Here is a 23418-nt window from a genome sequence, read left to right as displayed (position 1 = left end):
TTTGGAACAGCACTCCAGAGGGTGCCGAGCCAGAGGCAGATATAAATAGAGCTGTGGCGGCTCACTGCTGAGCACAGATGGTTCCAGAATGGGAGGCCCTTTGGCCACAAGGCTTCTGGCTCCAGCTAGACCAAAAGGGACTGGCAGATGAGCTTGGGTTCGGGCCTGTCCCTCAGCCCTACTCTGAAGCAGCTTCTGCTTCTGAAGCATGAGCCAAGTGGTGGAAGAAGGAAAGAAGCCAGTCTGGCCCTCTGCCTCGCCACCCTTTGTCATCCAGGAGGCAAGAAATAAAGGCTTTGTTTAGTTCTCATTGCTGAACCCCCAAAGCAGATAGCCAGTAATCCTGGCAAGCCCACACTCATGCTCTGCATGGGAGAAGGTAGAGACACAGAGAGTGAATTTGGCTGAGAAGGCGTGAATCCTGTTTCAGGGAGAAGAGCCAAGACAGAGACCCGGAGCACCCCTCCACAAGCCCCACGTCTGCTGCCCTCTTCCTCCTTCTCTCATTGGCTACAGGAATCAATAGCACTTTGCTTCAATGTACATATATATACACATAGAAAAACCCACCAGCTACATACATGAGCTTTGTACCTATATCTATATATATGTAGCGTCTGGAAGACAGGATGGAAGTCCAGCCCACTTCCGAGACGTGGAAAACTGAAACAGAAGCAGAGAGCAGTGAAAGCCATTGCTTTCCTCTTCTTCACTTCCAAAGGTGTTTGAAGAGGTGAGAAAAAACAATCTAGTGAAGAAGGGAGAGGCAGGGAGGAAGCAGATCTCCCTGACCCCAGTTCACTTCTCGATCTCTACCTACAGCCGAGGTCTGCCTTGAGCCCCCCTGTGCTGGAAACGAGGACTCCGAGGAGACACCCACACACCCACACTCTGGGAGAAGCAGGGACGAGCAAAGGCCTCAGCCCTTGCTCTGAGAAGGAGGATGAGGCGGCCAGCACACCCTTCATCAGGTACCCCGCCTCCCCTCAGCCTGGCGTCCTTGCTCTGGGGGTACTCAGAATCATGTGGTGTCACAGCAGAGTAGCGTGGCCGGGGTCATCCTGGTCCATGCTGTTGAGAATCGCCGTCTGGTCTTCTGGAAGCTGGCGGTGATACAAGTCCGAGAGCCGGGCAAAAGGGTCGGGCCGAGAATGTCTTTTCTTCTTTCGGAGGCAGACAGCTTCATCGGGCCACAGAACCTGAGAGTTTGGAAGCTGCTGAGCCTGGGAGGCAGAACCGTCTAGGAGAGGGGGATGGGCACGCAAGAAAACGAAAAGAAAAGAAAGTGGGTGACAGGCAGAGCAGAGCCTTACGCAGTCATCTTCTCCCTCTGCCGGGGCCACTACTAGGGATGTCTAATGTTAAGACAAAGGACCCCAAGTGTCTGGGAGACCAAAACAAACTGCAGTGAAAGAACCACCTTCTTCACCACGGTGGACCAGCCAACCCGCATCTGCTCCACTGGCTCTGAGGCCGTCCAAGACCTACAATGGACATGGATTTCTATAGACTCCTAGATCTGGTCAGCCAATATTTCTTTTCATCTTTTATTTAGTGTTTAGTACTACTACTTAAAAGTAATTTTTTTCCCCTTTATTAAATACGTCTCAATGCCTAGTACCAGGTATTACCCTAGGTACCAGGAGTGAGGGCTCCTAACAGGTGGGAGCACAATACACCTTTTCCATCCTCCCCCAAGCAATGACAGGCTTTACCCATGACTCTATTCCGTGCCACCGAGCCAGACCCCACCCTGCCTGCACTGCAGGGCCAACTCTGTGCCACATGGCCACTCTGGAGACACAGTGGGACACCCTTGCTTTCTAGATTATACTTCAGTGTGAGAGTAGGGAGGAAGAGGCAAACTCTAAAGACAAAAAATACAAAAATAAAATTTTCAGATAAGGACAGTGCTATGAAAAAGACAAACTAGGGTCACATGAGAGCAAATGACCAAGAGCAAATGCTTCTGCTCTCAGAAAGAGTGACATTTGAATTCAGTCTTGAATATGTGCCTCCCAAAGATCCAAGGGAAAAGTGTTCCCAACAAAAAGAACAGTATGAAAGCCCAAGTGAAGAGCAAATCTGGCAGGTTCCCCCAACAGAAGGAAAGCATCGCAGTGCAAGCAGAGAGAGCAGAGGATGGTGGAGCAGAAGAGACTGACGAGGCATCACCAGAAGTTTGAAATCTGTTCTGGCTGCATTGACAAGCTACTGGAAGGTTTTAATCAGAAGTGTGTATGCACACGTAGGTGTGGGCATGCTTAACTGCAAGAGAGAAGACATTATGATGTTGCTTCAACATCACCCTGGTGATGTCTAAGCTCCTGGAGAAGGAGCGAATGAGGGAGGCAGGGTAGTCAAGGCAAGAGATAATAGGGACTCAATTTAGTTTTGGCGGTTGAGACAGAAACCAGAGGTCAGATACAGAATATGTTTTGTAAGTTGACTTACCAGGTGTACTGGATGTAAGATGCAAGAGCAAGAACCAAGGTTGACATAGCCTGCACCACTGGGTAGGTAGCAGAGCTATTTATGAAATGGGGGAGGAGCTGAAGAGAAAGAGAGTTGGAGAGGATAATCAATAAGTCTATTTTGGACATTATAAAGGCTTATAAAGCATCCAAGAGCATGTTCAGCAAGCAAGTAGGAACATGAGACTTGAGCACAGGGAAGAGATCAGGGCTAAAAACAGACTTATGAGAGTTGTTAGACCAGGGAACAGAATAAGCGAGAATATAAGTACTTCTATGATGTGACCTTTGTAAAAAAATAAATAAATAAATAAATAAAGGTGATAGATAGACAGATAGCAGGTAGATGGATCTTAAACTAAAATGGTCTGAAATTTGGCTTTGCCCAAATTTCTCACACAAATCCTTAAAACACACACACACACATTTTCTTTTTCTCTGTCTCAGCATTCCAGTCTGCAAGATAATAGGAAATAGCACCACCCAAAAGGCTAAGTGAGAAATAAGCACTCAGTGTCTCCCAAAGCTTCAAAGAGCTTCTGGGTAACATTTTTCCACCTCTAAAGAAAGTCCCTCCACAGGAGTCAGATTGGAAGGATGCTGTTCAGCAGTTTCCTTTGACAGCTGACGTCTGAAGTCACTTGTAAAAAAAGTATATATGATAAACAGTGAGAAATGTCCTAGGTCTAGAAAATAACAGAGTTGTTTTACACTAGCTTAGATGCTACCTATCACTGCTAGATGACGTTGGACATAGTTCCATGGAGGTGTCTTGTCTACGAGAAACGGAGATTTCATTTTCTCATTAAGAAAAGCCAAACTGTAGAGGTTGCCATGATGGTCCCTCAGCACTTAGTAGGGACCAATCATCACCATATCCAAGGAGAAGTCCCAAAATAATAAAGAAAGCTCTAAAAGTTAAGCTGGAACAAGCCATATTGCTGAGTGAAAAAATAAGATACCACTTTTGTCATTCAAAAAAAAATCCATTAAAAGAACAGGGTACATTGCATACCCAGAAGGTTCTGAAAGGATGCAAAGCACCAAGAGGGATGGTCCCCAGATGGGAGGAGACATAATCAGGAGGGTAATCAGAGCGTTTAACTTTACCTGCATTTTTTAAATGAAAATTATATTGGAGAAAGTCATGATGAAAATAAACAAAGAACCAGATAAGCTGGTGGATGCAATTCTAGAGAAAACCCTGAGCCAACAATCCCATAACAATGGCAGGGCAAGGTGGAAGAGAGGAGCAGGGCGCTTCCTGCCATTTACCGGATCGTTTCTTTGACTTCGAAGAGCCCTTGGATGACTTTTTGGGCTTCTTTATCCGTTGGTATTTCAGAGCCTCCAGCCTCTCAGGTGCAGCAGCATTCCCGGGTGCAGGTGGATCTGTTCTGGAAGGGACAATTAGAGAGGCACAGGTAAGCTCCCCAAGAGGGAGCTTTGTAAGAGAGGCTGGAAGGAATCCAACTAGTGGGCCCAGAGGAAGACAGGACAGTTCTGTGGGGTCCCAGGGTCCACGACGGTTCCTTTCCACCTGCCTTTCTATCACTCCTGGAAGGAAGAAAACCCAGTCGAAAGTTCCAGCAGCAGGAGGCCTACCTCAGATGGAAACCAGGCTGCAGAGTAATCAGAAGACCTAGGAAAGGGAGAGAGACTTTAATATAAGCCCCATGGCGTAGAACTCAAGCTGTGAGGAATAAGGTCAGAGAAGGGGATAGCGTCAATGTCTGAAGTTCTTAGAAACCATCACAATCAAGACCTTTAAAAATGAAAAGCAAAATGGCAAATTAAAGTGGGTGACAAGAAACCCCAACCCCAATTAACTGTCCTCTTCCAAAGAAGAGAAAGTGCAGGGCTAAATAAGAAACCCAACGCCCAGTGAGATGGAGCAACCTCAAATCCAACTTCAAGGGGCCTTCAGCTACTGGATTCAGGCAGAACCCCAACAGCCAAGTGCAGCAAATCCTTTAGGAGGGGTGTCTCCCTGACCCTCTGCAGACAGGGCTGAGATTTCATCAGTATGTAAGAGAATAGGAGCAGGTAGAAGTAGACTCTGACAGTGACAGTGTTCAAACCTGGAGCCCTTGCAAAGCCCTGGCCATGGTAGTGAGTATCCAGTTCATCTCTAGATTTTAAGATTTAGTGGAGAAATGGGGGGGGGGGAGTGCTGGGAAAGGAGGCCGTATAGATGATTGCTTTTTCCTCGCTTGCAGAGCAGATTTTGCCATTTGCCTGACAGATCAACTTCGCGTGGCTTAGACAGTCAGCACATTAGAGGGAGCCGTGCAGACCAGGTTACAAAGGGGACCAAGCTGAATGGAGGGACCATTTGTAACAATCATGCACATTGGCGAGAATTTTCCAAGAGCCAAAAAAGAAGAAAATCTAGAAGATATGTTCTCAAAGCTATTTCTTGTCAAAGGAAGCCAAACGTAAAGCCTGAGGAATAAAGGCAGAAAGACAGAGGCCAAATGCTCTTTCTTTCCCATGGGTGCAGCCATTAGCACAAGGTCAGGGTGGGTGCACTCTGCCCCCACCCCCACATGTCCCTCTTCCATCTCCATCACAACTGGTTTAGGGTATATCCTGATTAAAAGAAGTAGGACAGCCAGCCCTGTGAGGGAGAGGAAGTCTCCAGCATTGAGCAGCAGCCTGAGGTCTAAAAAAACAGGCAAGGTACAGAATGACTGCAGCCCCACTTCCCCAGCACCAGAGATCTTGACTGCGATGAGGGGAGAGAAAAAACTTACAGACTAACTGTGGACAAGCCTCTGATCTCTGGGGGTTGACATTGACACAACCTCCATCTTCTTTGATGGATGTCATCATTCCACAGCCCTTTAATAAATGAAGTATCACGAATCTCCTCCAAAGTTCAGATCAGAGACAACTTCGTGGTTTTCCAAGGTCCCCTGAGAGCTAAGAAGTCCCATCTACACGTGGACTGGGCACACAGTCTCGTAGGAAAGTCAACCAACTCACCATTGGAAGTCAGGTCTTCCACCCCCAGAGACCCAATCTGCCAACTCCCCATTCCTTCCTCTTTCACAAACTCCAGAGTCTACCTACAGAGACTCCTCAGCAGTGGCGGTAGCTGGAAGGGAGTTTGGAAGGTAGGCAAAGGATGAAGCTGGCTAAGGTGTGAGGGAGCATGGTTTTCCAATGTTGGTGATATGTCCTCACCCCATTCTCATCCTTGACTATTGCTTCTTCATGCTGCCTAAAAGGAAAATCAAAGATATGAAATCTATTGTGGGTCTGCCCCCAGGCCTGACCAGTCTCTGAAGAAAGACATACAAGAAGGGTGACTTCTGACCTGAGGAGACATGTGGGTGCTACAACACACTCCAGGGTGGACGACGCATGAGATTAACTGGCACAGGTGCCCCTGAAAATTCTTGTGGATTCTCCAAGTCATGATAGTCCAAGTAGGCTATTATTATTGCATGCGACATGTTATTACTGTTATTATTTTTATCACATAGCATTTAGTTAGCACTTACCATGCCAGGCACTAGTCTATGTTCTCTATAACAAATTTCTTCGATCCTTACAACTCTAAGGGGTAAGTACTACCTTGACCCCATTTTTCATATTGAGAAGCTGAAATGAGAGAGGTTAAGTAGCTTGTCTAATCATCTATTATGTGATGGAGCCAAGACTCTCAAGAAAGCTAAACACTCCTCCGATTTTGTCCTAAAGTAACAGGCACAGCACTGCTTCTAGCCTCACTGAGAAGCCTGCAGCCCTCGGCACGCATGCATCCACCACCCCAATGTTCCCTGAAGCCGTGGCAGACAGGGCTGGAGAAAGCTGGCTCGAGTTATATCTGAAGGCAAAAAATTCCCAAACTGGAATGATCCATCCAGGGAGGTTGCCAATTTGCATGGGTGAAAGAGCCAAACTCCAGGTTTTCCAGGACACCTGCCCCCACTTTGTATCCAGTGCTCAGAAACAGGACAGAAGACTCCTGGCTGTACCACGCTACTCCCAATGCAGGAGAGGAAAAATAAAAACACGTATCTGGAAGGGCAGGAGGGAGGGAAGGAAAGAAAGGGGGAGAAAAAGTCAGGGAAGGGAGGGTAGCAAAACAGGTCTCTATGATTAGCAAGTCATATAGAAAAGACACAGGAAGTGGGTTCCAACAGACTCTACCCGCAGCATGCACAGCCCATTGGGATCAAATTGCCACCCTTTCTAGGATGGGTGCCCGTGTTCCCCAATGTCAAGGAACTTTCAGTTAATGAAGCGTGCAGTGCTGACATGTCTCAGACAGAAGTTTGGGTGAAATGACTCAATGCCAGCCTGGGAATAAAGCCTGAATGTAAACCTCAGACTGCCCAGTAGCACCCAGCCCTGGACAACCCAGGATCACATTCTCTTCCCAGGCAACCTCAATTCTTCTAAAACATACAGCAAATCCAGCAAACTCGGGGCTTCTCTGCCCAGGAAGAAAGAAAGGTAAAAGTTCAAAGCCCAGGGAGTGCTCTGGATTGTTCATAACCTGTTCCCCATAAATCCCTGGTCTCCATCACACTGGTGTTCCTTTACACACCAGAACCAGCAGTGCATGCCTAGAATTTACTTTACTTCTTTCTCTTTTCATAAAATCCATATAAAGCCCGAATCACAACTATTTAGCCCAAGAACCCTTAGCTGTTTAGCCGCTTACTCAGAGCAGCAGAGAAAGACACAGCCAAGTGCACACAGCAGTCAAAGCGCAGGACAGAAAGCTCAAACTCCAGGGCCCTCAGAGCTGACCCTCATACCCGGTCACCCGTTGCCCCAGCCACCAGGCTGAAGTGGTGATTTAAAGAGCACGCAGTCCTCCTCACTGCCTGCTCACCTGTGCACTGTGGATGAGAGGTCAGGGAAGATCCCCTGGGGCTCAAGGTGCAGCCAGGACCAAGGTGAACCCCTGGTCCATATACAAAATAGAAGAACAGGACCCGGTGCCAGCTCCTGCTCCCAGCTGTGACCAGAGGGCACCTTTTTAGTGGGGTCACAGCACAAACCAGTGGTGGCCAGGATTATTTCCCTCAGGAAGCTCCTTCCTGGGGCTCACCTGATAAAAGGGGGTACAACCCACACTCCCAGACCCACCTGCATCATCCAGGCCATGGTCGCTATTAACAGGAAAATGAATTCAGGGAGAACAGGGCTGCTATGGGCCTCAGACAGGGAGCCCAGAAAACCACCAGCCAAGGGGCAGGGCCACACAGTCCAACTCCCAGGTGTGAGGTGGGAGTTGGGAAGAGGAGCAGAGGGGAGAGAGAAAGGAGGAGAGGAGGGAAACAACTGTGGGGATGGGGAGAAGGAACAGGAGCGAGTCGAAGGAAACAGGGACAGAGCGAGAACGAACGTAGACGAGACGTGTCACATCTCCAAGCCAGACCGAGTGGAGACACATGCAAAGGCGCAGCATGAAGACAGCGTCTGAAGAGGAGCCGGATGCCTCCCGATGGCCCCAGCAGCTACGGCAACCGGCAACCAGGAGGCTCTCAGCAAGCAGGTGAGCAGCGTGGCTCCTGCCGCCCAGCACAGGGAAGGCCTAACCTGAGGCTGCAGGAAAGATCTCATTCTCCTAGGCTGGGGATGCTGGCCAGGCCCCGGAGGAAACAAGGCTCCCTCCTCGCGGCCCGTGGTTTCTGGGTTTGCCACAGCAGTGAGAGGACAGCTCAGCAGTCTCAGCGCTGGCATGAGGGGCGAGGGGGCTCGATGTGGGAGGAGGGTCACAGGTCCGGTGGGGGTGGGGGTGAAGGGTGGCAATACAGTACTCGTGAGATGGGGGGTCCAGGTCCTTATGAGGACTAGAACAAGCGTGGCCCTGGGACATCACACCTCTCAGGGCCACTTAGGGGTCATAACTGAGGAACAAGGAGGAGGAACAGGGGAGATGGGGGCGGTCCAGTCACTGTCACTTTGGAGTGTCCAGCCAGCGAGCTGTAGGAACAGGTGGGCTCAAAACTACTTTCTACGCCCTCCATGCTCTCTCCAGTGCTAACGGTCACGGTCTACCCGGCAGCCTCGTATAGTCTGAGGCCTTTTGGCTGCTGACAGTTTTATAGCTGCAGATCATAAAGAAACAGCAAGGCTGCCCTCCCTGTGGGAGGCCATACTTATGCCTGAAGGAGATTTGGAGTTCCAAGTTAGGCTCACTGGCCTCGCTAACAGCTCCCCTGGGGCCTCCAGGGAGGCTCTGCTCCCAGCCAAGTGCCCTGTGCCTGCAGCTGCACAAGTTAGGGTGTCCATGACAAGAAGCATCTTCTCAATCACCCTCGGGGACAGAAAGCCTCAGGGAGCTCGAAAGGCCTATAAAATGCCCGTCCCTGAGACCACCACTGGAAGCAGCTAGAACAGGCATCAGAAGAGGGCAGCAGGGCCTCATTGCTGGGCCTTTACGCCTCTCACCAGCAAGACTTTCTTCTGCTTAGGAGGTCTGTTCTCTCCACTCCCCCCATCACCCACCCAGTGTCTCCCAAGACCCTTGCCCTAGAACTGTGACCCAAGGGCCTGGTCGGCCCCTATCCTGGCAGGACCGCAGGCGACCTGTCCTGAGGGAGACCTGGCTACTGTGGAAAGGTGCTGGGCCCCAGCCCACCCCTGTGCTCAGTGAGAGAGCTGAATATTGGTAAGATCCCAAGAAGACAGTGAGGGACCAGCAACCCCAGGGGAAGAGTTGGGGGGATGAGGAGTGGGGATGGGAAGAGGGTAAGGAGGAAGCAGAGCACTCTGCCTGAGGCTACTGGGAAAGCCAGGCCCAAGGGGGTTGCAGGTGTTCCTGGCCACATTCGTGGCCCCAGACACATCTCCAAGGGCGCAGAGATGCAAAGCAGATCTCAGGCATTCCAGGTCCCTCGGGGGGGCATGCAGAGTCCCAGGGGCCTCTGTGGGAAGCTCTAGGTATGTGGGCAGCAGGATGGCGAGGTGTCTGAGTGAGAACTGCAAGGGGGGCGGGGGGCGTGTCGGGGGCAGAGGACTTGCCAAGGGGGTGGAGGGTTAGAAGCTGCAGCTAGGCAGTGCCCGAGCGTGGCCGGGTGGGGCTGTTGGAGCAGCGCGATGTGGGGAACCCAGAAGCCATGGGGATCGAGGAGCGGAGGCTGCTGCCCCCACAAAGGGGGTGAGGGGACATGGTTTGGATTCCCCTGTCAAGGAAGCGATGGCCCTGCCAAAGCCCCGTCCGCCTGTCCACCCCCCGCCCCGCCCCAGCCGTGGAGCTCCCTTACCTATTGAGCTGAGGAGAGGCTTGTCTCGACAACACTGCCCAGATAGCTGAGATCAATCAGAAACAAAGCAGTTATCAACACGGGCCATGGGGGGACCACCCACGCACACCCAGAGGGGAGGAGGGGGGGAGCACAGGAACCAAGAACCGACAGGCGAGGCCAGAGAATGGGGTGAGGGGAAGGAAAGGAGAGAGACAGAAAATCAGACGGCACGATGGGACGAAGCAGATGAGAGCGCGCTACAAGCACAGACACAGGGCTGCGATCACAGCACAGCATCTCCTGCACAGACAGAGGCGCCCGCTCGGCGCCTGCCTGGCTCGAGGCTGGAGCTCGCTGGAGCTCTCCTGTCTCCCTGGGCCCACTCCCTTCTCCCCCCACCGGGAGCAGGGTGGGGGTGGGAGGTGAGGCTTGCACTTCCAGGTACCAGAGAGGGTAGGAGTGAGTGGGGCTGGGGAAGGGCACTGGGCTCCCTCCTCTTCAACCGCCTCCCACCCTGCCTACTGCAGGACCAGCCTCCTCTGGGACTCTCTGCTCCCTGCACAGGCGGCCACATCAAGAAGAGACCAAAGCATTGAACCAGAGAGACAGGGGGAAAGGCTGAGGAGCACTACAGAGACATTGCAGGCTCTTCTGGCAACCCAAAGAAGATGGAGAAGGAAGAAAGACAGACAGAGAAAGACTGGACTTGAGGAGGAAGGAAGGGGAGGAGGAGGAGGAGAAAGGAGGAAGGAAGAGGAAGAAAGACAAGAGAAGAAGAGGCACAGACAGGCGTCCAGGCCGACTCTGGGACTCTGGTACCTGGAATACCAGCTGCTACAGTTTAGAGTGTGCCCTCTCCGGCAGGCTGATCGCAGGAGTGAGTCTGTCTGTCTGTCTGTCTGTCTGCAGCTCCCTGCGAGGCACACAGGTTGGGGGTGGGATATGTGGCTCCAGACACAAGGTTCACAGGCCTGAGACTGTGCTCCAGCCTCCAGGATGCCCTGGTGGAGAGGCCGTGGGAGGAGCTGGTGCCCACTAGGCAGCTAAGGGCAGCAGTAGGGAGCAGGAGCCCCTGGCCCGGTGGTCCGGGGAAGTCAGGCTTCCGGGTCCTGCTTAGCGAGGAGGAGGGGCCGGGGAAGACAAGGAGGCTGGACACGAGGCCTCTGTGCAAACCACCCCCGAGCCAGGACCACAGGGACGTGAAGAACTCTCACTCCAAGAGGAACTGGTGGACCTCTCAATCGGGAGCACCACACCCCCCATTGTCCATGTGTGCCCGTTCCCCGTCACCCCGAGGCCTCTGAGAGCTCTGGACTGGGTGGAGAAGAGCCCTCCAGCTCCTGGCAGGGTACCTGGGCAGCTAAGCCCCACCCCCACCCCAAAGCCCCCATCCCGCCAATGCGGAGACCAGAACCCCGTCCCCCCCTCCGAAGGGATGCTGCAGCATGTCCAGACAAGCCCTGTCATTCGGGTTGATGGAGGGAGTGGAGGGCAGGGTAAGAAACGGGGAGAGGGAGATGACCAGGTGGAGGTGGGCAGGAGAAACCAGCACACACTCACCCTGAAGTAGGTAATGGTGGTGGGGGGGCCTCTGGTCTGAGCAGCTCCTCCCCCATCCTTCGAGGGGAAGGCGCCTGTCCAAACACATCCAAGTTGTCCCCAGGTCCCGAGGGACCGGGCGGAGGGGAGGGGTAGCCTGTGGCCAGAGTAGTGAAGCCCATGGTGGGCCGGAAGCTGGGGCTCCCGCTGCGGCTGCTCTGGGAAGGAGAGCCGGTGGACGAGGGCGTAGACTTTCGAGAGAAGCTGACAGCGGCCGGAGGCTGGAGGGTGATCTCGGACATCTCGGCCTGCTGCAAGAGCCCCGGGCGGGGCCGGGCCCGGGCGGCCAGCTCAGGGGAGCCGGTGCGGGAGCTGAGGGGGCTTTGGGTCAGAGGCGAGAGCCTGGAGGGCTGTAGCACCACTTGATGTAAACTGGGCTCGGCGCGCCTGGCCTGCCGGGGGCTGGGCCGGGGCCGGGGTTGGGGCTCATACCACCGAGTGTCCAGGCCAAATGTGCTGGGGCCGCCGTGTCCCCCGGGCTCAGCCGGCTCGGGGTAAGGCAACACGGGTATGCCCATACCTTGGCTGGTATGTCTTAGCTGCCCTTGGCTCACCAGAGGTTGCATAGGTCTATCCTGCCACTTGGTGGCGGCGGGCCCTGGGACGGGGCCTCTGCCTGGCGACTTGCCTGCCCAACCCTTTGGTGCCTCCAGAGACAAGATGCCTGGGTAGGCCGAGGGTACCTGGAGGGAGGTGGGGGGCAGTCCTCGGGGGAGGCAGGCCTTGGACTGCAGACTCTCGGTCACGTCACAGGGGTGCAGCTGGTGGGGGAACATCATGGCCGGGGTTTCCAGTCCCCCAAAGGGGAACTCTGGCCGGCCCCAGGGCTCAGGGGAGCGCCCTCCTGTGGGTGTCTGAGTCAAGGGCAGCGTGCTGTTCGAACAATTCTCTCCGTTCTCCTCGGGGATGGTGGGGTGGCCAAAAGGCCCCTCGGTGTGCAGGGGTGGGGAGGACATGACAGAGCTCAAGGGGCTGCCCACTTCCGGCATGTAGAACGGTGGCGGCTCGACCTCCCCAGGGCTGCTGCTGCTTAGGTACCCATAATACTGGCCGTGGTGGAAGGGCCGGGGGGCGGGGGGCCTGGCCTGGCCTGTGGCCTGGAGCCGACCTTCCAGGCCGCTGGGGCCCTCCAGCCCACGGGGCTGGAACCGAGGGCTGTATGCTGGTGGTGGCAGGTAGGACTCCTGGCTGGATGACAGAGGGGTCAGCTGGGACTTCAGGGCAGCCACAGACGTGGGCACTAGCGGGTCATCGTTCTCTTCATCCGACTGGCGGAACTCAGGGTACATGTCCGTCTCCTCGGCAAAGGGAAAGCCCTCGATGCGCCTGCTCTTCATGGAGGGCTCCATCTCGGAGGGGTCCATCACAAAGCGGCCATCGGGACCTCTGCTGATCAGCTCAATGGGGGTGGTGGCCTCGGCCTCCGCCTCCGCCTTGGCCACGCTGTATTTCTTGCTGCTGATGGCCCTTTTGGTTTTCTTGTATAGTGACAGCTCTTTCTCCCGCGTGGGGCTGAGCATCCTTTTGGCAGCTGGCTGACCTTGGTCATCGGAAGACTCTGATGGTGCCCGGAGTGTCCGGATGCTCTCGGGGCTCACCTTGCCAGAGGACAAGCTGTGGGGACAGTGGAGACAGGACAAGAAAGGCACACACCGTCTATTACTGCTTCTCTCCTCTTAACAAACCACAAACACAGGGGGAGAGAGGCTCTCATCTTGGCACAAAACGTTCCTAGGTGTGAGTGGTCTGTTTGCACTCACATTTCTACTTTGATTCTGCCTGGCCCCTATTGCTGACCACACTCTGTCTGTTCGCACCTCTGATTCCATCCCCAGGTTGCTCGGGCAACGCAAGTTCATTTAATATTAATTCAGACAAAACACATGAAGGCAAATCTATTGGGAGGAAAACAATATGATGGAAACACTTTGGAAAGGTAAAGAAAAACAAATGATCTGCTATTTTGTATGAGCTACGCTACCTCTCCCACTCCCGGTGTGGACTAGTCAAAACTGACATGTAGCTCAACCAACAGGGATCCGCTCAGAAAGACTGTCGTGTGCTGAGCCAGGCAGGCCACCCACTGTCCTCCCCCTCACCCCACAGCACACACAGAAGCATCTCAAGGTTCTCCAGGGACACTTACGGAGACTCTAGACTCTTCCTGCAGTGAGTGATGGAGAGTGGGGGGTCTGCAAAGAAAAAGAGCAGATGGTCTAGGGATGCTCAAGAATATGACACTCACCCCAGACTTTACAAAGCCACAGAGGGAAGCAGTCCTCTCTCTGCTGACACCTTCGGGTCCAATTCAGAGGCCTGACTGCAGGCTCCTCCCACCCACCGGCTCCCTGTCCTGTCTGCATTGTGGCGCGAATCCCATCAGACTCTTCTCCACCACCCCTTCTACCTTTCCCCTGATTTCAAATGCAGTCCCTCTGCAGTTTACCCACAAGTCGTAATTTCTCTATGTTCAAGCGAGACCATGCTAAAAAGTGATGGTCACCTCTGATGGGGACTATCTGGAATTGGGCCAGATAGAGCAGAGGAGTGGCCAGGGACATACACCCACCTTTTTTGCGCTTGAGCTTACGCTTGCGCTGCTTGTTGACGAAGCAGGCGGCCAGGGTGCTGAAGAGGATGGCAGCCGCCAAGAAGCAGATGGTAGCTACGATTCCAGCCAACACAGGCCGCGCGAGCCCGTCATCGGTCAGGTCCGGCTGTGGGAAGATGTCTGCAGGGAAGGCCGGGGGACAAACAGGCCTGAGATCCTCCTGCCCTCCCAGGCCCCCACCTATCTGATACTCAGCCCCCAGGATTTTTCCCTGATGTCTGCAGAACAGACATGAAGGCTCACACTCCATAGCCCCCTCTCACACTGGTGAGGTTTGTATGGCAGGGAAAGGGGAGCATGTGCCGAAGTCAGTCCTTGCCAGAGAGCTCGGGTATCTTGGTCCTGGTAGGTGTCATGCACTGGTCATCTATGTCTACTGGCTCTGTGCAATTTGCACAGCGCTTTGATGCACTTCATCACACGTTAACCCCACGTGCCCCCCGCCCCAAGCGCATGCCGTCCCAGGCCTTCAGTAGTAACACTGACTGACGGTAAGCACATGCTTCCTTGTCCTGTGGGCCATGCCTGAACAGGGATGCCAGCTTCCGGGGGGGGGGGGGGGGCCTTTCTGCCTCTTCTGGAAGGCACTGTGTGGAGGGAAAGTCTATAGCAGGGAGGGCTTGTTCCTCTAAAACTCTGTCCACTTCTAACCTGTTACAGTGGAGGCCAGCAACCTCCACCAGGAAGATCAGGTTCAGAACGCCAGGGCTGGCAGGGATGTTAAGTAGGGTCCAATTTCCTCTTTCATAAGCTTAGAAGTGACCCTCATTTTATGTCCAGATTCACAGAGTTCCTAAGTGACAGTCTGAGTAGACCTCGGGCTACTGAATTATACCTCATAAGACAGTTATATTAGTGAGTCCCTTCTAGATTTATCAAAGGGGGAGGGGGTCTATATATGCTGGTATATTTCTGGCCAGAAATAATTGCTATGTCAATAATAACATCAGATAAAAATAACCCAAACCGTGCTGACTAACTGAATGGGGGAAAATGAAGGCTACAGCTTTTGGACAGGGGGGAGCCTTCAATCTCAAGAATGCTGAGGTCACTGCAGCCTTATTTATCCAGGAGGAACCTTCCGATCACGTAGGTTTCCTCCTGGGACCCAGGCATAAAAACTGCTGAATACAGAACCGTTCACTCAGATAAGCCTGCACATCCCTCAAGTCCTCTGTTCTGGCCTTTGCTGCAAACTCTATTCCCTGTTTCTCTACCTCCCAGAGTCCCTGGAGGAAAGCTAAGGCAGATGCAGGCTGGGTTCTACTGCCTATAGGAGGCTTCTCTGTGTAAAAAGTATACATATGTAAGTCAAAAGTCAAACCTCACCCCACACCCTCCTATCCCCTTCAGGTCCTCCTCCCCTCCTGTCCCCCCAGCTGCCAACCCCTCCCACCCCCTCCTTCTTCTTTTTTTTTTTTTAAATATATTTTTTAAAGATTTATTTATCTATTCATACAGAACTGGGGTACAGGCCAGAGATGCGGAGGGTGAGAGGATTCACCAGGGATAGAGTGGGGAGCAGAACAGGCAGATCGTGGAAGCACACTGCTGAGGGGAGCAGTGGGCGGGTCAGGAGAGGTCTGCCACGCCATGTGGTCACCTCCGGGGCAGGCGGGGATCGAACTCATGTGAAAGTGGCTTAAGCTTCTTAGTGCAGTGCTTTAACCCGCTGCACCACCAGGGAGGGACCCACCCCTCCTTCTTAACTACAAGTCCTGCCCATGAACTTCTTAGCCAAGCTCCTTGCCAACCTGTCCTAGGGTCTTTGTGAGAGTAAGGGCCCGGGGTCTTGCTACTGCTTCATCACTAAGTACCAGGGTAACAATTTCTAGGGAGGGAGGGCGGCGGGGGGTTGGGGGGTAGGGGGAGGCACCCTGCTATGTTTCAGGAACTGTAGCTGGAGAAAGATGTATAGAATTGTGAGTAGGGTCAAGAAAGAGAAAGATAAATGGAGAAAGTGCTAGGGAGTTGGCTTTATTTGGCCTGAAAAAGAGGGAGAGGAAAGAGTGGAGGGAAACAACACCAAACAGCAATTTTCTAAATAAAACCAGCATAATTATAAAGCAGTCTTATAATAGGCATTTGATAAATACTTGCTGACCTGTGGTCTCTTTGCTTCATTCTACCCCACCCCATTACAGAGGATAGCACTGGAAGAAACAAAATAGATAGTAAGAGAATTCAAACCATGTGAATTTGACTACTGTGGTGAGAAGACTGGCTGGATTTCTTTCCGCACTCCTACAGACACAGTCCCGAATGCGGCTTTCTAGTGGGACCCAGCCCGTCCATCACTGGAGCGGAAGCACCCATCTGAGGGCCTTTGGAGATGCTTTACCACACATTGTTTCAACCAGCACACTCCTCTGTTCCCAGCCCAGCCTCTCTTCGATAGTGGCCATTTCACCAAGGGACGCCCACGTGTGAGAACCCCCCACACCCCAAAGTACCTGTGCTGGAGACACCCGCGATGTTGCTGGGCTCGCTGATCAGATCCTGCATGACGGCCAGAACCCGGAACTCGTACCAGGTGTCCTACAGCCCCAGGGGTAATACCCTGTCAGCCGAGGGGCTGAGACCGCCACGGGCCCCACCGCCACTGACCCTGCAATGGTCTCTCGTGGGAGAGGGCACCCAGGGCGGCAGAAGCATCTAACAACGCGCTCTCTGCAGTTAAAAAAAAGTCCTCACTGTATCATCTGCCAGTTTCCATGGTGTAAACACCCTCAGCATGGCTGATTTTAAGCTATCAATGTGAGGTTGCTGACAGCAGAGCTGGGGAGAGACCCACAGCTAGGTAGGGGAGCCCCCTGAGCCAATGCAGCAGGAAACAACTTTCCAGGGCAGGGAGACAGAATGACAGGTGACATTGTCTGTACCCATCTCTCACACCAGAGAGACCACAGTTTAAGGGGGATCCACTGAGGAGGTTGGGAAATGTAGACTTTTCGTTTGTTAAAGGATCCTTCCCAGGAAAAGAAGACAGTCCTTCTGAGAAATTCTTTGCCCCTCCTCCCTGCCCCCCTTGCTAGTTTCACGACTAGCAAGGAGCTGAGGTCAGTAGTGCCTGCTTCCGAGTGCTGGCTTTACCCTGGTGACAGCACTGGGGGCTCCCTACGGCCACAGCAGTGTCCTCAGTGGCACCTCTGGAGCAACAGTCTGAGGATTCTAAACGCTGGAGGCCTCTCTGGGAGAATGCAAGAATAGTGGTATGCCACAGGACTCGACCGGACCTCGTATATCTGAGCTGGGTCAATCAAAGCTTCTAGAAGAGCCATGTCACTTGCAAAAAGTGACAAGACAGGCCAAAAAGACAGGGAAAAGCCAGGCCCTCACCTGTGACAGATCCTTAGCAAAGAAGTCTCCATCAGTGCCCGGAATGGCATCATCTAAAGTCTCCCAGCGCTCCCCCACGCGAAACTCCATGACGTAGCGGTCGATGGGAAAGCTGTGGTTGGCAGGGGGCAGCCAAGACAGGAGCACACCCTGCTGGGTCCGATTGGCTGTGAGGCACCTCGGTGGGGTAACCAGCACCAGGGGTTCTGGAGTTGTGATAGGGAATGCTGTGCAGGGGGAGGAGAGAGAAGGGAAGTAGCATGTGGGAGGGGGAGGGGGAGAGGCTCCTGCGGCCTCACCCACCCCCGCGCCACCTTCTGGCTAAACACCTGTCCCTGGGGACACCCTGGCCCAAGGTGGTAGTCCTGTTCCCATGACCTGGAAAGAGGGGTCATTTCAGGGGCCAGGGGCAGCAAGCAGAGCCCCCGGGGAAGGAGCGGGGCAAGGGCACACACATCTCACAACTATTTTCAGAGTGCTTATAAAAAATAATGTATAGGGGTTCACATACCCCAAAAGGAAAATGAGAACTACAGGAAGAACTACAGGCAAAATTAAATGCCATTATCTTTTCAATACGATAGTATCTCTGTAAAGATACCACAAAGCATAGCTTTAGTTCTCTTTCAAGGAAGGAGGATGATCTTCCAAAGCATGACACTCCCTCTTGCAAGTGCCTCAGAGGCCCAAATGGGAAAATAAGGCCCAGGGAGGGGCACTGCAGAGTGGGGAGCCCACCATCACTGCTCGCAGCCCGGCTGTGGTCGTACAGGATCCCGGCAACGAGGTCAGGTGGAGCTGCCATTCCAGCTGCCCTCTCTGGCAGCAGAGAGGAGGGCAGAAAACTGCCACTAGATAAGGCTGGGGGCCAAGGGCGAGAAACAGCAGCTGGCACAAAAAGTGAAGAACCCCCAAACTCCCCTGGGAAGCCACAGGAAGATGCAAACACGTGGCGTATGGCAGAAGGGGATAGTTTCTTCCCCATCAGCAATCTGGCCCAGGGGATGTAGGATGCGGCCCTTAGGTGCAGGCCACCCCCAGAAAACCCTTACTGGCAGATCTAATGACAGGATCCCATGAAGAGCTTAGCAAGGTGCCTGGCATACTGCGGTGTCTGCTAGGAATGTCAGCTGCCTGGAGCACAGCTGCCATCCTGTCTTCGTCTACCCCAGTGGCACTAAGAAACAGCCTCAGCACATCTGCCCGGGCCCTCACCTAAAGTGTTCACAGTGACCACCTCACTGAAGGCGCTGGTCCCCAGTTTATTCTGGGCCAGGACGCTGAACTGGTATGCTGTCTCGGGCTCCAGAGTGTCCACCAGCAGCCAGGTGGGTCCTGGTGGCACTGGCAAGGACAGCCAGTCGTGGGGCCCGAACTGTGCCCGCTTCATCCTGGCCAAAAGAAAGAGACAAGATCGGGGACAAGGAGGTGGGGTGGGTTACATGGGAGGCATGAGAGTGCATGCAAAGTCCTTAGGGAGGTGGCAGTGGGCAGACCTGCCTTCCCAGGTTTGAGGACAGGAAGAGGTGATGGCCAAGGCAGATGACCTTCCGAATTTTGGCTGTGCCAGTCCTCACCATGTCGGGTCATCAACCACTGCTGGTATCTACAAGGGGCCCTTGGAGAGAACTGATGCTCAATATCAAATTACCAGTTGCATTGTGGGAGAGTCTCACCCTGGGCACAACCATCAGAGTGGCTCTGCCTTGGGAAAACAAGGGTTCTGGGGATAAAGCAGTTACCATAGCAGCAAAGTGGGCATCTGGGCAATGGCTTAGACTAGGGAAGGAACCTAGGTATCCTCAGCTGCCCTGCTCACCCTCTCAGGGACAGCCAGAATGGGACCTAGAGTAACCCAGTGCACTCACTCAGGCCGAACAGATTTGAGTCGCCTGTGGAAGTCTCCCCATGCTGGGGACTGGAATCCCTAAGCCTTATAGGTGAGAAATCACAATCAAGGTGAAGGTCACACCATGTGTGGAGAATACTGGAATTAGGAGTGAGGGTTTCCCTGGCTCCTGGCTCTGTGTGGCCCACCAAATTTCCCTGGGCAACAAGGTGCCACATACAGGTGCAGTGCCCAGCATCACCACAGGGAGGAGACATGATCCCGTGGGAATGACACCCTGGGCAGCCCTCTCCTTGAAGCCCTGAGCTTCAGCAAACACCCACCAGGTTCCTGTCTAGCTTGAAAGGCTCACAACTAACTGTGTATGCCCAAGAGGTTGAGCTGAGAGCAGAAAGCACAGCTAAAGGAAGCTAGCACCAAATGTCTGAGGCAATGCGTGGAACATCAGAAGCAACACAGGAGGCAAGGAGACCTCCCCAGACGCTGCAACTGCCCTTCCCCACCCCGGAACCAAAGCAAGTGAGCAAAGAGTGAGAAAGCGATGCAGATGAACAGCAGCGTGGAGCACAGCCACAAGCATCAGGGGAGTACCCCATCTGTACGCAGACCTTCCATCCGGGTACCACCCATCTCAGCCATGCCACGTGCCCTTCGCTAGCCACAGAGTCACTGGTGGCACCGTCATCTGGAAGGGGTCACCCCGCCCCCACCCTGCTTCAGAAGGAAGAGATGGGGTGGGTAGGTGGACGTGGGAGAGGGGGAGGGGATCCTGGTTACAACTCAGCAAGTTCCCCAAGCTCAAACTAGGTCTAGTTGGCCAATCCAGAACTCAAAACACCTACAATACACAGCTCAAGGAAATATCTATCAAAACCACCGTGACAGGAACGAGCTGCCTTTGCTGACTAGAAGAGCGTCAGGGGTTCTCCCTGGCTCAGGTGAGTCTCCTCGGGAGTACAACACTTCCGCTTGCCCAGGCCCTGGGGAATACGCACCCCTGAGACAAGTCTGCAAAGGTGGAAGTGAGCTTGTCCATCCTCCCCACTCAAGGGTGCCACCCTGATGCGGGCAGCTCTTGGCTCAGGATAGGAAATGAGGAGGGCACAACCCCAAGGGTTAGGGAGGAGGCCGGCTGTGGCTTCTCTTTCTGCCTTTTCTGCACCTCTTGTCCTCAGTGCACTGCTGAGATCCCATGGCTTGGGCGAAAGATCTTAAATCACCAGTTTCGGTTTATTAATAATAAAGATTTAAAACCAGTGGAGATACAAGTCCCAACGAGAGAGCATGAAAGGTGGGCACCACTTCGCTCTGGTTTCCAGAACTACTGGGGAAGGGGCAGAATAAACATCAGGCTCTATGCTCCAGGCTGGGCTGTTTCAAGTGCTCTGGAAGATCAGAAGTCTCTTCCAGAATCCAGAAGACAGGGGAACGCAGAACGAAACAAGGGGGAGTGAGCTGAGCTGAGGAGAGGGCTGCAGAGGAATAGTTTTTCAGTGACCGCCAAGATCCCGAGCCTTCCCCAACCAGGAACACAGGCCTCGAGTCTCTTGCAGACACATCCAGCCCCCACAAGAACCGACTCGCCATGTGGAGGTCTGGCAGGAGAACCGTGCCCTCACAATCTCCACCCGCCCCAGGGCACTGACTGGAGTGGGGGAAGGGGGAGAAGCAGAGAGCAAAGCATGCGGGGGTGACTCACAGAGGTCCGTACCAAACTGAGAATGTCTGCTCGTATCCTCCATCATAGCCTGGCTCCCAGGACACGTTGGCAGTTGTCATGGAGACCTGGACCCGGACACTGGCCGGGGCATGGGGGCTGGTGCCTGGAGACCAAGTGGAGACCTCTCAGACCGAAAAGAACTGAGCCCAAAAAGCTGGGCGCCCTTCCTGGCTGCATGTCCACAAGACGTGATCCCCCAAGTGGTGTGATCAGGGGCGAGAGGGTCTTCTGGGGAGCTGATGCCCCGCCCCTAATAGGTAGCAGTGCTGGAGAAGGAAACCCATGCTGCTATGCAGCCTAGTCACCTGCTGAGACATGGTGGGAGCCTCGGGGATATGGGAAAGGGAAGCTAGAGCCTCGGCATCCAGGCCACAGCTCACATGGGCACAGAAATAGTCCCCCTTAAAATCGCAGGCAAAGCCGAAGTCCCTCTCTGGCGTAGAGAGATGGCCATATTCCACCCCAATGCCAACACGGCAGCCGGCTCAGCACAGCAGGTGGCAACTTCAGTTCGGGTTTCAGTGACATCACCCTGGCCAAGTGTTTGACCCCCTACCCCCAACTCAATGACCCTTGCAAAATACCTCCTACTTAGACATACGAATGATGAGGTACCACTGTGGTAAATGCTCAACAATTGTAGCAGTTGTTGTGTCCCCAGAAGCTGAGGTCCTGGGGACATACACTCAGGCAGAAGAAGTGGGGGCAGAAGGTAGGCACCAGACATGACCCTTAGACCTCGGCGAGGGACCCCCACATCCCCTACTCTGGTCCTTCCAGGTTCCCACCAGCCCTCGACACCTCTGAGCAATGATTACTGGCCACACGGGGGCTTCAGCTCTGCGTCAGGGCAAGCACATCTACCTGTTCCCATCAGGTTTCCCAGGACAGGCCCCGTGTCACTTCCCTGACGCAGAGTCCCCGGAGGGCTGGGCTTCACGGGGCGGGCTTCTGGACTGACTCCAGAAAGATGCGACAGAGAGCCGGGGTCCCTAGTCCCAGGTCACAGCCCGCCAGCCCGCGGCCCCGTACCGATGACGGTCAGGTGGGTACTGGCAGTGATGCTGGTGACCACGTTGGTGGCGATGCATTCCCACTCCCCGTGGTCCTCCTTACTCAGGGCTCGAAACTGGAGGCTCCCGCTGGGCAGGGCGTTGTGCTTGCTTCTGCTGGGCTTCCCTACCTTGGCCAAACAAGGGGACAAGGGAAAGGGCAGGGGCAGGGTGGCAGAGGAGGACCAGGAAAGACAGGGAGGGAGAGAAGCCACCAACACCTCAGGCATCTGAGGAGAGGATGGAGGGGCCAATTCCAGAGTGCTCAGCCTGCACCCCTCCTGCCCTCCTTCGGGATGCCCATCACTTTGGGGGTCACCCTCGGCACTCAGCAGTTAGCCCAGTCAGAAGAGAACCAGTTCCTGGGTTCTCGCCCTCTGCCGTCGTCCCCAGAAGCTCCAGAACCCAGAGGTACCTTTCTCCATGTGATGACAGGGAAGGGGTCCCCTGCGGCGGCACAGGGGATGAGCAGCTCTCGGCCGGCCTCCTGCCTGTACTCCCAGCCTGGTAGCACCGTGAAGTACGGGGGATCCTAGGGAGAGCAGAGCAAGGTGCTGATTTCAAATTTTCCATGCACCTGCCCACACTGAGGCCACGGGGGGCCCAGGCCTCACCTTCAGGACAAGCCTCGCAGGAGCAGACTGGCCCATGGTCCCCAGAGTGTTGTAAGGCACACAGGTGTAAGTGCCAAGAGCCTCCTCTGTGGCCTCCTCGATGCGAATGGAGCCATCTTCCATTAAGGTCCAGCCCAGGTTCTGCTGGAGCAGGGAGCGAGGGTAAGGGAGTGGACCCAGGCTGGGTCATGCTGGCCAGCGGGGCTTTCCAGTTGTGGGCAGGTGAGGACAGGCATGGGTTAGCCTGGGGGATGCTATCGAGCCCTGGGAGCACAGGATTGTGGACCCACACAGGGTCACACTGTTCTCCCAGGGAGGAGAGAGTGGTCTCGGGAGAAATCCGGAGAGTCAGAGGGTCTGAGTGAGGAAGGCCCAGCATGCATCTCTCTAGCACCTTCTCAACCTGAAGCGGGCGGCCATCCTTGTTCCACTTGACCACGGTAGCCGGTGGCTCTGCATCCACAGGGCAGCGGATATAGCCGTGAATCCCCACAGGCACGTAGATTACCGGGGGCATGTTGACCACACGGGCTGGGTCTGCAGAGGGAACATGTGGGGTGGGAGAAGACAGACACGAGAGATATCAAAAAGTGAGAAAACTGGGCAGGCGGCCAAGCCACCACTGAACCCCTGGGGTCCCTCCCAGAGGCTCAGACTCCACCTCTCACACCTACTTGCCCATTCAGTGAGCAAGTCTAATATGTGTCCTCAGCACCCCCACAGGGTGTTCGGTGCCAGGCCATTTGTCGGTAATAAGAACAACAGACCCTAAGACTAACAAGCCCCCACTCAAGAGCTTACAACCACGGTCACACCAGCCATGTAGTGCAGGCTGCAGACTTCTTCTGTCTGTCCTGACTAATATGTTTTAGGAATTTCTGTCCTGGATGCTTGGAGGTGCTCAACAGCACATTCTAGACTGCCCCAATCTGCAGTACCCCTCAAA

The 23418-nt window shown here is 54.2% G+C and overlaps 1 protein-coding gene across 1 annotated transcript in view; it reads right to left on the bottom strand.

The window, feature by feature from the left end:
- Positions 1-985: 985 nt before the first annotated feature.
- The window catches only part of IGSF9B (immunoglobulin superfamily, member 9B), a 51098-nt gene continuing 28665 nt past the window's right edge, over positions 986-23418 (bottom strand). Inside the window, exons 8-20 of the mRNA XM_004689083.2 lie at positions 22867-23009; positions 22473-22613; positions 22274-22390; positions 21839-21989; positions 20798-20909; positions 18453-18628; positions 17238-17464; positions 16352-16436; positions 13857-14018; positions 13434-13479; positions 11249-12901; positions 3750-3871; positions 986-1240 (exon numbers count right to left, since the gene is read on the bottom strand). Of these exons, the coding sequence (XP_004689140.2) occupies positions 1032-1240; positions 3750-3871; positions 11249-12901; positions 13434-13479; positions 13857-14018; positions 16352-16436; positions 17238-17464; positions 18453-18628; positions 20798-20909; positions 21839-21989; positions 22274-22390; positions 22473-22613; positions 22867-23009 (3344 nt within the window). The 3' untranslated portion in view covers positions 986-1031. The remainder of the gene's footprint in view (positions 1241-3749; positions 3872-11248; positions 12902-13433; positions 13480-13856; positions 14019-16351; positions 16437-17237; positions 17465-18452; positions 18629-20797; positions 20910-21838; positions 21990-22273; positions 22391-22472; positions 22614-22866; positions 23010-23418) is intronic.

The sequence above is a fragment of the Condylura cristata genome, unplaced genomic scaffold (genome assembly GCF_000260355.1).
Source record: "Condylura cristata isolate star-nosed mole 26May11 unplaced genomic scaffold, ConCri1.0 scaffold00025, whole genome shotgun sequence".
Classification (NCBI taxonomy): domain Eukaryota; kingdom Metazoa; phylum Chordata; class Mammalia; order Eulipotyphla; family Talpidae; genus Condylura; species Condylura cristata.
This window is presented reverse-complemented; position numbering and strand designations above follow the sequence as displayed.